Consider the following 15373-nt stretch of genomic DNA (forward strand, 5'->3'; position numbering starts at 1 on the left):
ACAAATATCTCCGGGTTGACACTTTGACGAAGGTGTCAATTTGAAAAAAAGATGAGATTCGAGAGCTTTTTCGTGATAAAAGCATAGGGATGACGACGTAAAGAGAGTTTGTTGTGAGGATAGCCGACACCGGTGTCGATGGGGTGTCAACAAAACCATGTGATCTCTGCAGCGGAGTTATTACGTGATGTACAGCCTCTGTATATTTTGATGCAGAATAATAAGCAGAAAAACTAAGTAAACATACCTTAGTTAAGTAGATACATAGTCTGTCAGTGTCTTTCAAAATAATATAATTAAATCTAATAAAAGGATAGTGCTGAGGAGAATGTGTGTTTTCCAGCTAAAATACAAAGGAATAAAATATAAATAGATATTTATTTTTTTTTACATATAAATGTTTGGTTTTCATCATTTTGATTGTGGACCAAACATCAGCCACAGCGCTGGTTGTCTGTTTATTCAAAGTTTATTAAAAAAGAAATCACAACAGTCACAAAAACTGCTCTTCAATCGGCCTTTGAATAAACGTGTGTAGCTGATAAGAAGAACAGTTCTTGAGAAATACAAGTCACATACTGACAGAGCTTTCTGGAATCACTAGACAGAGGAAAGGTCACTGTTATTGATAGATTGTTCTTTTTCATTTTCTAACACATACAGGTAGATGGAGGGTGAGAGGGGAGGGAGGAAGAGGATAAGGAGGAGGGGTTAAGGTGTAAGGTAGTGGGGGGGGGCTGGGATGAGGGGATGATTGACAGGGCAGAGGGAGAGAAAGGATGGGAGAGGAGATTAGGAGGGTTTGAAGTTGAAGAGAAAACAGGGGAACCTCCTCCTCGTCGTCCCCTCATTCTCCTCCTTCTCTCTCTTCTTCCTTTCTTTCTTTTTCATCTTCTCCTCCTTCTTCCTTTCTTTCTTTTTCATCTTCTCCTCCTTCTTCCTTTCTTTCTTCTCCATCTTCTCCTCCTTCTCGCTCTTCTTCCTTTCTTTCTTCTCCTCTTTCTCCTTCTTGACCCTCTCCTTGTAGCTGTCGGTCTTCAAGACCTGTTCCTGAAAACACAGAGACAACATAAGTTTCACTCTTTTCTTTTTCACAGTCTGAATCGGAAACAAATCAACAATCCAATATTATTCAATTAGAATGAGTTGGTGTAACGTACCTGAAGCACAATGTTCTGCTAGATCAGGAGTTTGATGGCGTCCTCCAGCTTGATTTCCTTTTCTAGGGACTCCTCGTGCTCGGTGGACCTCCTTTCATCTCTAATTTTTTTTTGCAGCTCCTCTATTTCCTCGGACCTGCCCTCATTTTTGAGGATGTAGTGCTGCAGCTTGTCCTGCTGGAGCTTCAGGTCTGCATTCGGGGAGACGACCTCTTCCTCTTTTACTTTAAAGAGGGAGACGACCTCTTCCTCTTTTACTTTAAAGCTCATGTTCATGTTTCTGAGCTCCTTCTCCAGCTCCTTCTTTTTGGCTTTTTCAGACTCCACGGGCTGAATCAAGCTGGTCAGGTCGTCTTTGGACTTCAACAGAAGTGAGGCAGAAGACTCCAACTTCTCGACCATCTTCTTCCTCTCTTCTCCCCAGGAAATATTTTTCATGGTGATCTGCTTTTTGAGAGCAGCTTTTTCAGCCCTCAGCTTCTCCAGCCGTTGGTTTTCAGCCTCCAGGTCTTTCACCCGGGCATTTTCAGCCTTCAGCAAAGCATTTTCAGCCTCCAGTCGGCCGTTTAGTACACCTCCAGCTCCTTCAGCCAGGCGTTTTCAGCTCTAGCTCCTCCAGACGGGCGCTTTCAGCCTCCAGCTCCTTCAGACGGGCGTTTTCAGCCACCAGCTCCTGGTTCTCCTCTGCGAGTCCTGGAGGGCGTCGGAGCCTTTCTTCATGCTGCACTTGTGTTGCTCATCTCCTGAGCTTTTGATCCTCTCCATGTCGATTACCAGGTGCTGCAGTGTAGCAAGAAGGTTTCTGTAGAGTACTTTCTTCTGTAGCTGTGTACAAAAGTTTTTGTAGAGTATTCTCTTGTCTTGTGATGGTCGAAAGTCACTGGAGAGAAGTTTCTGTGTCTGACGTTGGCTCACGGTCTCGTGGTCTGTCTCCACTGACAAATGTTTCTCTTAAAGGGGACATAGCATGCCCATTTTACCACAAGTTGATATGGTTCCTTGGGGTCTTAATGAAATGTCTGTAACATACTTTGGTCAAAATACCACAAGGATCATTTAAAACAGCACCCTTTTTCCTGTATAAAACAGCCCTCCACAGAGCGACCTGTTTTGACTGCCTGTTCCTTTAAATGCTAATGAGCCAGCTCTCTCCCTCTCTCCCATGATTTTAAACGATATAAATTACATATTTTATATGATATAAATTATCAAATATGCATCCCATACTTTGTATTCCCTTGTTGTCCTGGAGTTTTAATTTTCCCAATCACATAATTAAATGTCCCCTCTGCCCATCCACTACAAGCAACAAGCAGACAGACAGAGAGAGAAAGAGAGGTGGGGGCTATGAAGACCATCATTTACCCCGAACCCCGACATTCAACGGGTACAACAACAAGCGGAGAAAGCAGAATCGCGGGCTGACCTTATATGTACAGTCTATGGGGCTGACCAGCGCGGAGAAATGCTCGTCCTGTGTGAACAGCCAGGCGGCTGCGTGCTGGAGAACGGCGCTGCGCTGCTCCGCAGCACTCCGCGTCCGTGTTCCGCGGGAACTACTGTAACCCGGAACTACTGTAACCCGGGCGAACTACTGTAACCCGGCGGAACTACTGTAACCCGGCATACAGTAGAGCTGAACACTGCGGAAGTCTTCCACACAGCTGGCAGTGTGGAAGACGATGCAGAGGCAGCAGCGGCCGTTCTCAAGCCGCGCAGCCTGGCTGTTCACACGGGACGAGCATTTCTCCGCGCTGGTCAGCCCCATAGACTGTATATATAAGGTCAGCCCGCGATTCTGCTTTCCCGCTTGTTGTTGTACCCGTTGAATGTCGGGTTCGGGGTTACAGTAGCGCTGAACACTGCGGAAGTCCTCCACACTGTTGGCTGTGTGGCGCTGACACAAATTCCAGCTCACGCACGGGAGAGCGAGCGGTCGCTCCCGAGCAGCTGCTGCAGCCTCCCAGTCCCAACGATCCAGACAAATGCCACATGTGAGTGAATCGCGGGCTGACCAGCGGAGAAATGCTCGTCCCGTGTGAACAGCCCGCTGTGCGCTTGGGAACGGCGCTGCGCTGCTCGCAGCCTCCGTGTAAACCCGAGGTAACGAGTGTGGGGGACGGGACGGACGGGGGGGCCAAGACCATGTAGGAGACTTCCAGTGTATTGTTACGACACAATACCCAGGAAGCGCAATCGAGTCGCTCAAGCATGACGCTTTCTGACTTAGAGGAACTATAACAAAACGCGCAAGTGTTTTTTCCCCAGAGTTTTGGGTTGGTAGACATGCCAGATACCCACATTAACCTGTAGAAGCACTAACAAAGTGGAATTTGCATGCTATGTCCCCTTTAAATAGGTGAGCTAATTTGCTATGATCTGTTTCATTCTACAACACTAGTATGACTTTGAAGTTGATCAGAGGAGGATTCCTATCAAAGGAGGATTCCTTTGATCAACTTCAAAGTCATACTTTAATCACAGATGAAGACCATAGACTGTATGGATAAAAGCTGTCACTGGTGTCGATGTGCTGGATATGAAAACACGTGATTTCCGCTGCGGCATTTAAACGTCATGTCCTGCCTCCTGCACGCTCTGCCCAGACACCACCTCTCACCTGAATGTGACCCGGAAAATGCCAATTCATATCTGAAAGCTTAATTGATCAAGAAAGATAAAGAGCCAATAAAAGAGAGCTGATACATTGATTATAATATTTAAAACATGAAACATGGTATTATATTTAAAGTGCCTTGGATATATACTGTGTTTATATTATGTAGGATTGGTGTAGCTGAGTTTATCCTGTGTTGTGCCATAATGCATCAAACGTGATACCATAAAATGGTGTGCCTTTCGGCATTCAATAAATTTGGTTATCAAGATAAAAATATTAAATATTAATATTTTATTATTAATATTAAATAATAACTTTAATTGATTAAAGTTACCTCGGGGCACCACCCTTCAAAGGAAGTGAAAAGATAGCCAATTTATTGATTAAGTCTCATAAAGGTTCTAACTACAAATTTGGAACTCTGATTAACAATTAAATTAATAACTATAACCAAAATTACCATATAGATAGTTAGCTAAGTTGAAAGATATGGGGTTCTTGACAGTGTAGAGGTTGGCGAAATTCACTTATGCAACATTAATGGAAAAACATTTGTGAAAGGAAAACATTTATTATGAATATAATAAAGTATAAAAACACAAATTACTAACGGTCTAATTGCTAAACAAAGATAGGTATGTGTGTATACATGTGTGTGTGTCTGTGTGAGTCAGCGTGCTTTCAAGATGGTGGCTGGCCAAAGAGATAACACCCTTCCCCCACCTATTGGAATGTTTACGACCTGTAGAGCTAATGAGGTGAAGAGTTATGCGTGTGTCTGTGTGTGTGCCAAATTAGAGGAAGTTACTAGATTGGATGCAACGAAAGACTGTGAAGAGCATAACAGACTAACATTACTTTCTCAATAACTTGTACCCAAAATACCACAACACCACAAATCAAACTTATACACCTCACACAGAATCGAATAAACAGTCTTGCTTAGCCTAGTATAATTATTAAGCCCAGTTGTGTTACCAGTCCGTGGAAAGGGGAAAACGGAAGTTGCTGTGCAGTTCGCAGTTTTGTGTCGTCTTGCTGGTTTCGGTTGAGTTCAGTTCAGTTGCTGAAGTTTGCCAGCAGGACATCGAGTCGCTGCTAGGACGTTGGTAGAGCTTGGAGGGAGGAGGTTTCCTTGGTGAGATGAGCTGGAAGCTGCACCTTGTGCTCCTCTCGAAGAGTTGGATGGGAAGAGAAGATGTGAGCTGGAGAAGAGGCTCCACAGCCTTCCCTCCTGTGGAAGGATCGTAGGAAGAGGCAGAAGAGGCTCAACAGCCTTCTCTCCTTAGAGGGGTTTTAGCAAGAGAGAGATCGAGAACGAGAAGCTGGAGAACTTAGCTTATATTGGCCCGGTGACCTCACAGGTCATGGGGTCCAGAGTGACCAATGGGAGTTGAAACCTGTGTCCCTGGGGGTTTCCACCCCTCTGTGTGAAGTTGATGCCCTCTGGGACATTGAGTTCCTTGCTCTGGTTTTTAATGGCCCCTGGGAGACGGAGTCCTGGGGAACATGCTGCTTCCGGCTTTGATGGCACATGTAGGCCGAAGTGTGGTTTCACAAAAACCATGGCCCAACACCTGAGTGGATTGTACCATGCAAAACAAAACTGCATAACAGTGAGAGTTAGAAATAAAATATCTAGAAAAAACAGAGGAAACTGATGAAAAGCAGAATTCTGTATTTCCAATTACTTCTATTACAGGAATAGTTTGACACTAGTTTGAATTAGTTTAGCTTAGCATAAAGACTGGAAACAGGAGGGTACAGGTAGCCTGGCCCTGTCTGAAGAGATATAAGGTGTTTTTTAGCTTTTCCCCCCGACCAAGGATACTGTGTTTTTGTCTGTAATTGTTTGTCAGTTTGTCTGTTAATTAGCAGGATTATGCAAAAACTATCACGAAACATGGTGAAAAAATGTGGTATAAATTTTGGTGCATGATGACAGGGTGGATCCAAGAATGTTTTTGTTCACTTTCTTTGACATTGCGAGCTAGAGTGTCTTTCAACATTTTTGTGCATTTTTTAGAGAATAATTCTTGGCTCTTGTCACATTATAGTTCTCCCATGTGTCTATAGTCTTTATGCTGAGCTAGGCTAACTGGCTGCTGCCAGGATCTAGCTCCATATTAAACAGACAGATAGTAGCAGGGTTGACTTTGGAAAGGGAACAAGTGAGCACATTTCCAAAAAACGCTGAACTATGCCTTTAAACAATTTAGTTGACACAACCAACAGTCTGATTTCTATCTACTGTGCTTGTCTTACCACTGCTCTGCTGTTGTTATCTGTGAATCTGCCAATGTGTCAATTCTACCTTCTTTGATTTTTGCATTTTCACTTCAAAATCCCAAACACAAAACTTTAAAACACAGTGAGAGGACGAGAACAATGAGTTTCAGGAAGAAAAAAAAAAGAAAAGAGGGATCAAATGCACGGAAATACATCTCGATCCAAAAAACCTGCTGTGCTGATCTTCTCACGGGTGAAAAACTGAAAAGAATCATCCTCCGGTTGTTGTCTTTCTCATTACAAACGATTCCCCAGCCTCCTCAAACTTCGAAAAACAGACAAGGAAAACATTGGCCTCTCTCCATTCTCTCAGTCCCCCCCCCCTCCGACCCGCTGAATCTGTCTCCTTCCCTGCTCATGTTTAAAATCTCGGAGGAAAATGACTCGACTGCTCCGAACGCAGGCAAACGCGGCCTTGTTTCACGAGTGCGTGGCGTGTGTATCGCACTGAGGGAGGCACGCCACCCAGAACCCAACCAAGAAGTGACTATGCCACATCCTCACCTCGGCAAAAATGCACAAAACAGAGCGAGCACACACACACACACACACACATATGAATACTCGTGCATATAAGCAACGCCTAATTGAAACATTATGAGTGACTGGGGAGGCTTTGGACATGCACTGGTATTCAGCTCCACTTTCCCTGAGAAAACTCTGTTTCACACACAGACAGGCCGTGTCCGTTCCTTGGAAGTCATCATCAGACTCGAAGACAGAAAACACACACACACACACACACACACACACACACACACACACACACACACACACACACACACACACACACACACACACACACACACACACACACCGTACGATGATGACAGACAGGGTAAATATTGTTCTTGAGTGCAGGTGTGAGGGGTAGCGGTGAAGTGATAACAGGGGAGGTCATTAACAACCCAGCAGGGTTTTGAGGCCGACCCTGAAGCCCTCAGTGTGTGTCAGGCCCTCCGCTGAAGAAGGCATAGTTTACAGTGCGAGTGGAGGGAGGAGAGGTACGCACTGACAGGCTGATGATATACAGGCAGAGGATAGGAGGCTGTCTGGTATGAAACATATTCATTTGGGTGTTTTGTGGTTCCCCTCTCGGTGTGAAAATCACTCCAGTCCGCTGTAGGTTCAAACTTCCACGTGTACAATGATGAGGGGCATTCAGCGGGGGGCAGAGACTTCGCAGTGTCGTCGGGTTGTCGATCACCGAGCTAACGGGTGCAGAGCGTTTGTGTGTGTGTGAGTGTGCGATAGAGAGATATAAATGTTCACATGCTTCACAGTTTCATTCCTCTTTCTTCGGTGACACGGAGCCTCGAGTGAAAAATCTTCCATTAGGGCGTCTGCCGCTGTAAAACCCTCTTTCACAGCACCGACCTTCACGTGCAGCGAGAGTCACATGCTATCAGCGCTGAACCCGATGTGGCGGCGACACACAGCCGCAAGGTGAGAACTGGCCCAGTGTCACATGCTGACAAAGCGATGGCTGCTGCGAGGACAAAAAAACGCCGTTTAGCAGCCGCTGACCCCAGACTGAGCTAGATGAGGGGTTCCTAAGCAACAAAGCGTGGCACACACACAAAGAACCGCTTCACTACCATCGCCATCGCCAAAGACACGGGATGAAGGCCATCAAATACATCACACATATATTGGGCCAGTGGAGGTGGTCTGGAATCAAGCCATGTGGTCTGTAAATCCATTTTGAGCTCTCGGTGTGAGAACTTCAAACATCATAAATAACAAAGTGACAGAGTTATCACACAAGATGTGTTTCAGATGTAAACGTGAAACAGATAGAAGGAGTTTGAGTAATGTCTTTAGGCTTTTTAGAGATTATGCTGACACACGTGTTACAGATTTTGGGGCTGATACGCTTTTACATGGTCTGAAAGGTATATTTGACATTTTGAGAAATATGATTAGTTGCTTTATTGCCAAGAATTACATAAGAAGAATGCTGGTCTAATGTCCGTGGGCTAGAAAATGCAGCTAGAGCCAGCAAATGATTAGATTGGTTTAAAGCCTTGAGGGAAGGCGCTAGACTGGTGCAGCCCAAAGGAAACAAATTCCATCTACCAACACGTGTAAAGCTGCATTCACACTAATACAATTTCATTTTAACACAGGTCACCTTTGCTAGTTAGCAGCAAATACTACAGGAGCCACACAGACACACTACGGTGGAGTTTTTGAACCCATAAAATGGAAAGGTAGCTGAAGTCCGTTTCAAAACTACGTTTGAAAAAAGCTACTTTTTTCAATGGCAAGTAGCTAAAGCCTGATCTACAAGCAGATGCTGAAAAGATAATGTTAGGCACCATATTTACATATAATAGCTATCCAATACTAAAAAGAACAGTTCAAATTAGATTTCTAATTCGTAATTATTATTTCCAAGCTGCTGTCAACACATCAATGTATTACTTCATCAAATCTACTTCCAAAATGAAAAAGCTTTTTATATGGGCTGTTGTACAAACTGTGGAACATTGATAGAGACGTTCCAAACACATGGTTGAGCTCAGTCTAGAAATCTCACATAGTTAAAACTGTAATTTTAAGAAGGGGGAGTAGTTTTCCTTACAAACAATAGAGATCAATATTTGGTCACATTTACAGCTCTGACTTCTCTCCGGTTGATGATTAGTGGACAGAATGTGATGTTGTATGTTTCCTCGGCTTGCTGAACACAGTCAGCGCAGGAGCCGCAGCCACAGGAGAAAATATTACTGCACATTCACTGAGAAATATTTGTATTTCTCCTTCAGGGAAAAGGAGTCAAATTCTGCACAAAAAAGTCAATAGATTCGTCGCTTTAGTAATTTTTTTTTGTTGAAAAAATGTCACTAAAAGGGTTTTAAACGGGGCCAGATCTAAAAGGTAATTTCAAATATGAAATAAAGTATCAGACATTTTCCTCTGCCTTACAAAATGCACATTTCTTTCTCGCGGAGAAGCAAGCTAACCTTACCTCCCCTCTGCGCTGTCTCCAGTGTAACAGAGCACTGACAGAACACCCCACTGTTTGCCGTCTGCACCATTTCCTCCAGGTCAGCCAAGAACAAGTCCAGGTTACAGGCTGGGGGGGTTTGGACATATTGCACCTTCCTCTTGGGGAAAGTGTGATAGACCGACAACCGTGCAGCTAGGAAACGGTCACTTCATTGATGAAATGCAAAATAAATGTATATAAATCTAAAGTTGAGTGGCGGCAAAATGAGCCGTGGAAACTGCACAATTATCAGATTCAGTCCAGCTCTGTGCCGCTGGATGAGGAGGGAGGACTTGACCTGATACACAAGTCTGCTCAGGCTCAATTATATATGATACGTGTGTTTTTCTTTGGGTGACATTTGATATACACGCACAAAATGTTTACTTGTTCAAATTATGTAATTAGTTAATTATTATATATGTGATATCAAAGCATATGTGAAGTGAAAGACAGGATCATTTCATTTAGACTAAAATCAATAACATTTCCTGCATTTAGACTGTAAAATGCTTTCAAAAGCGTATTGAACTTGTCCTTCCATTCGTCTCCCCTCTCTCTCTTTCACAGACCCAAAAAGCGCATACAGCCCATAAAACAGATACGCACACCAGAGATGCAATAAATGCCGATGTTACTTTCACACGTTAAAAGAATCTCAAAAGAAAACAGAACAAAGATACATTAGAGAAAAAAAGAGAAGAAAAGGGAAGTGAAGGAAAAACATGTTAACTAAAAAAAATACCAGTTTTGAAGTTCCACTGATCAAAACTTTGCATAAACAATGACCCAGATGACGCAGATGCATTTAAAAAAGGTGCTCCTCATTTAACAATCTTCCACTGACTCTACAGTTCCCCACAGGTCTAACGAGAGTTTTAGCATCTTTTAGCAGATAGATAAAAAAGTGTAACAGGGGAACAGAGGGAAGCTGTGACATCAGATATATCTTTCATGATTGTTCAGCTAAGTGGAGCTAAAAGACAAGAGATATTGGACTTTCACAACCCTGAAAAAACTGCTGGATATGTTCATACTGTAGGCAACTTATTAGTAGTCAAAGAAAAAAAGGAAAAAGTGCAACATTAAAAAGGGTTTTGACAAAAATATGTGCTATTAGAATATCAACTATTAGTAATACCCCTGTCATTGGTCGCAGAGTTTAGTTTTACCTGCTGTTAGTATTCCAAACATCACGAGGGTTGAGGCAGCTCCACAATCAGCTCTGGATGTACAGACTAAAAATAAAACTGCTGAGAGTATATCCAAAGAGGGCTGGATATGTGGACAGAGATTCATTCCCATGTATCCCCAACCTGAGAGATAAAGAGCTAAGAAATGCACATATGCATATTACGTCAGAGAAAGAGAAATAAACAGAGAAGGAAAACAAAACATCTCAGAGAAAGATTTCCCCTTTAAACAGGTTTCCTGTCCACAAGGGACGCACAGGAAATGAAACTGATTTAAGAAGGAAAGTCTCTCTATCTTCATCCATGTTTAATAAGTCTCATTGAAAATGTCTTCAGAACCATTTCGATTAAAAACTGACGAATCAATTTCTACTGAAACAAAATAAAAGTTATTAAACGACAAAGACAAATCCTAATTACAGTGCTACATCTGGACCAGTGGATAGTTAACAATACCACATTGAAACTGTTTTGGAGAAGTGTAATTAAATCTTACGCCTGCTGTGATATTCTAACATCAGCTCTGTGTTGGATTAGGCAAAGAATAAAGCTGATTCATTTGTCGAGCAGTCGGCACAAGCTCTTCTCCACATTCTAACGTTGATCCTCTCTTTTTCATGCACCTACCTAAGTACAAATTAGTCCAGGACGGCTCAGGTAATAGCTCAGTTGTACCGGTGTCACAGTCTCACGCAGCGGAAAACGCATCCAACCGGCTGCCTGAGCCTGCAGTGAGAGATAAAAGCCAACATATCACGAGGTAAATTAGATGACACCGAAGAGAGCGGCCCAAAAAAATACACATCAACACTTCAGAACCAAGCCTGACATAGAGATTTAGACTCCCTGGTGTGTGCTTTTGAGCTTCCTCAGCCATTCGGGCCCCCCCACCAGCACCTCTGGCAAGCATACACACCAAATCCAAGCACGTTCGCTTACTCAACCACATTTAAATAAAAATCTTTAAAGCTGCACCAATGAATGTTGTTATATGAAAATTAGATCAGTTTACTATATTTTACATAAAAGGGGTCGATCCTACTGACGAAGCTTCAGAGAATCATCCACCGAATACAGCTTTCTTGAGCTCTCCAGCTCTGACTGTAAATAAAGCTGGACTGCGTCTCCAGTTTCTGCTATAGCTCAAAAGTAAGGCTAAAATATCTTGCGTACGGTTGCCGCAGTATTGCATTTGGAGCCAAAGTCTTTGCACTAGTGATCATCGTGTGGAGCCACGATATCGAGGTCCAGCTGATAAATGTGCCTGACCAACAGCGAGTCGTTCTCAGCTGTCAATCAGTGCATTTCAACCTATTATTATGGTATCAAATAAACAATTTAAACCAAACTTACTGGAAAAATAAGCACTTGAACAAATATCAGTGTGATAATAATTAGAACACCAGGATGAAGCTACCCTGCTCTTCTTATACGGCACAGAATTGCCAACAGACAAAGGTCACAACTATCTGGTGAACATAGTGAAATATTTCACTGCTAAAGGGACACTTTTTATTTCTACACATGAATGCATCATGTTTGTAGGAAGCTGAAATAGGCTGTTGCTTACTAACATGTTTCCAAAGGTTCATACTGCAAGGTGATAAGTCACCGTTGTGTTTACAGCTTGTTGTTCGACCCAAAGTGGTTGTAAAGATAATTCTGACAGGTTTAAGATAATGGTAAAAGTTAGATTGGAGCTCGACTATCATGGATGTAAGATAATCCACATGAATCCTGAAACACACCGAACGCAAAGCTGGTAAAAACTTGACATCCTCTTTGTCCAGTTCTGTTCATTTGTGTTGGCCACATCTGGCTCAGATGACTTCTTTTCCTCATGTGCCGTATCTGCTTTAGTTATTAGTCTGAATCCAGTAGGAAAAGATCAAATTAAATCTAATTCGATCCCGCCTACATGACCGTATACATGTACGTCAAGTCTGCCAACAGCCCCACTCTCCATGAGGCCTGAATGAGGACAGCAGGTTCTGTTTTAGTCATCTGGACCGGCTACAGATACTCCCGTGTTTTTGTTCCAACTTATAAATTAGAAATGATTGCTCTGCAACGTATGATCTAAAGCTCTACTGACAAATAGAGCACAGTTGGAGACTTCCAGGCTCAAATATAAAATATATTTTATTAAACCTAAAAGCACTTATCCGTACACGCTAAGAGACACACGCCGCGCACCTGGTTAAACAAACATAAATTCAGATTCTTTTAATAAGTTGCCCTTAATCCCATTCTGACATCGTCTGACACTTCATTTCAAAGTAGAAGCATTTAAACTGGCTAAAAACCAACATTACCCCGAACACAAACACACACACACTCACTCACACGCAGGCTCTTGAGTAACACCAGATACCACATGGCTGGTTTAATATCCAGCAGTAGCTTTTGATTTTTACTGTAATGAAAGCTGCAACATGCTCTTCACAAGTTGATCATTGGGTTAGTTGAAGCAGGAAATAATTTTTCTTACACTTCGCTCTGCTTCCCCGCAATTTAAAGAAATAAACACAACAATAACTGGTGTTTAACTATGGGAGCAGTGTTTGTCTGTAGGAGCTCCTGGAGGAGCAGTAGAGACTCAGGATGAACATATGGTTCGCTGCGTTCTCTCTGTTTTCCATCTTTCTCCTTGCAGGTTTCTACAAAACAGACCAGCTGTATCTTTCCCATCATCTCCTCCTCCTCTCCTCCTCCTCCTCCTCCTCCTCCTCCTCCTCCTCCTCCTCCTCCTCCTCCTGACTCCACGGTGAAGGATTCTCATCCCTCAGGCAGATCTTGTACGATAAGACTCTTCAATTTCAAGCTTTAACCTGTAGATCGCGTGTCCTCTTTTACCCCAGCCAACTTGCTCGTCCTCGTTTGGACCCAGTGAACTCTTCGGCTCTGCATCGCTACTTGTCTTCATTTGCGTTATCGCTGACCATCCCCATTTTCTGCCCCCTGTCCAGCTTCATCCATCTCTTTATCTTCCACTCTTTCATTCCGTGTCATTCCTCCCTCTTCTCCCAATAACATTCAACCTTCAGAGCTCCCGCACCGTGCATTTGTCACTGACATTTTGGACATGCTGAGTTGCCATGGTTGATTAAAACCCTCTGTGACCAGTGATCCATATTGCTAGCAGCATTTTACTTTGATACTTATATCTGAAGTTGTTCTTCCTTCACATAAAGACCTGGGGGGAGCAGTGACTCCTCTTAGGTGACTAAACTGGGGTATACAACATGTTGCTGCCACATTGTTGATTTCCTGTGTTGCAGAAGTGATGTAAAATCCATTAAAGGTTGTAAAGGCAGATGATATCAAATATCATTTTTTTGTGAACTTTCTGGGCAAATGAACACAATAGATTAAGATTAACTTTTGTTTAAAAACAATTATAAGGTCTTACTATCGAGGCTACTTAGTAAAATCGATAGCATTTAATTTGTCCCTGAATTTAGAAGAAAAGGAAATTGTTCATGATATCAAAACAATTTCATATGAAGGAGGTATTTAGTTCTAAACTCTGAAGCAAATCAATATTCAATCAGTGCTGATAAAGCTACAAGAGGCTTAATTTCATGTCTGATAGAGGGGCCAGGGCACAAGTCATTACAATGAGCCTGCATTATAGCACACATTTATGCATGCATAATTAAAGGTTTCAGTGTGTAATTACTTGCTGTCATAGAACATTTTCTCCGTCTTTTATAGACAATGCTGACATTGGTGCTGTCGCTCATGCAAGTCTATGGAACCCACGTGACGTTAAGGTCACCGGACCTCCTATCGCAGCCAGAGGGAACAATGAGTGAAACGAGAACAAACAAAGCACACACGGGCCGTTTTCTCCATCAGAGCAGTCGTGAGCGGTTATCAGTGTAGGAGGGATCTCAAGCCCTCCCTCATCACCATCAATCTGTCTAAATGACTCTGTCTCTGCCCGGCCTCTCCGCCGCTGATGCCGCTCGTCCATTTCCACCACACGTTTGATCTCCCTCCGGGTCATATCAACACGTCCCTCACTGGCTTTCTCCCTCTGTAATTCCTCTGTTTACAACCAACCCCGGGCATTTTTTTTACCATTCCGCTATTCCTCCTCTCCATTCTTCACTCTCTCTCCCTCTATCTGCCCTTACCACTAATTCATGTGCATTTCTCCCCGTCTCCCCCCCCACCCTCCTGCCCCTTGATGAGACTGTTCAATGACTAAGTGAGCCCTGCTGTGATGGATAGCCTAATGGGAACGGAAAAAGCATTAAAACCATAACTCACACGGACATAATGTTCTGAGGATTTCGGTGAGATCCACTCAAGATGGTCCTGTATGTTTGTTTGTGTTATCTGTTTTTCGCTGCACACGGTCTTCGTCTCAACAAGACAGGAATTCACCACCCTCTTCTTCTACATGTGCCATTACTTAAATGTTCGGTATATAGTTTTTTTCCCCTATCTGTCTCACAGGCCATTTGTGTCATTTATGTCTCAATTAGGCTAGAGGTGAGCCACTAGTCGCCACAACTTACCTTACCCAATCTGTAATTGTTCCGTTTTACAGGTGTATCTGGACCTAAAAATACAAATATTAATACACCAACACATTGGTATTGCTGCTCGTCATTCCACATATCAACTTGATGGGGACAAAACAGCTAAACTAGACCTGCTAAGAGATAATTAGCTTAACAGTAGCTGTGTCCCAATTCAGGGGCCTCATCCTTTGGAGGCTGCATTTGAAGACTGCTTTGTCTAGGCTGTCCCGTTTAGAGGGCTCCTTCAAATGCAGCCGACAAACGTGTTCTTCCATTCCTGAGCAACTACGGATCCAACGGGTCGATCTTTCTAGGGTCAACCTATCCTAGGATTCAATGAGCACCTCAAGGGCTCATAGAAGCTAATGGTGATGCAAGTAGGAAATCCTCCGTCGACCCACTCTGAGGCCACACCCCTCGTAATACGAGTAGCCTCTGGAATGGGACACAGCTGCTGTAACATTGATGATAACTGCTGCAAGAAGCCTACTAGTAATATTTGTTAATGGCAGACAGCTTTGTACGTGATACATAAACAAATTTAAGATAAAATAAACAAATGAACGGTAAAATATTGTTGC

The 15373-nt window shown here is 43.1% G+C and overlaps 1 protein-coding gene across 1 annotated transcript; it reads right to left on the bottom strand.

Moving 5' to 3' along the window:
- Window positions 1-909: 909 nt before the first annotated feature.
- Window positions 910-1690, bottom strand: LOC124855041 (filamin-A-interacting protein 1-like). Its single transcript, XM_047344251.1, has 2 exons — window positions 1161-1690; window positions 910-1050 (listed from the first exon to the last, which is right to left on the bottom strand). Exon 1 carries the CDS (start codon window positions 1596-1598, stop codon window positions 1179-1181), a length of 420 nt encoding a protein of 139 aa, XP_047200207.1. The 5' UTR covers window positions 1599-1690; the 3' UTR covers window positions 910-1050; window positions 1161-1178.
- Between the last annotated feature and the right edge of the window lie 13683 nt (window positions 1691-15373).

This window comes from Hippoglossus stenolepis, chromosome 17 (genome assembly GCF_022539355.2).
Source record: "Hippoglossus stenolepis isolate QCI-W04-F060 chromosome 17, HSTE1.2, whole genome shotgun sequence".
Taxonomy (NCBI): domain Eukaryota; kingdom Metazoa; phylum Chordata; class Actinopteri; order Pleuronectiformes; family Pleuronectidae; genus Hippoglossus; species Hippoglossus stenolepis.

Bases quoted from the DNA above. Each gene is read 5' to 3' on its own strand.
- LOC124855041 (XM_047344251.1), bottom strand. From the start codon at position 1,598: ATGAAAAATATTTCCTGGGGAGAAGAGAGGAAGAAGATGGTCGAGAAG.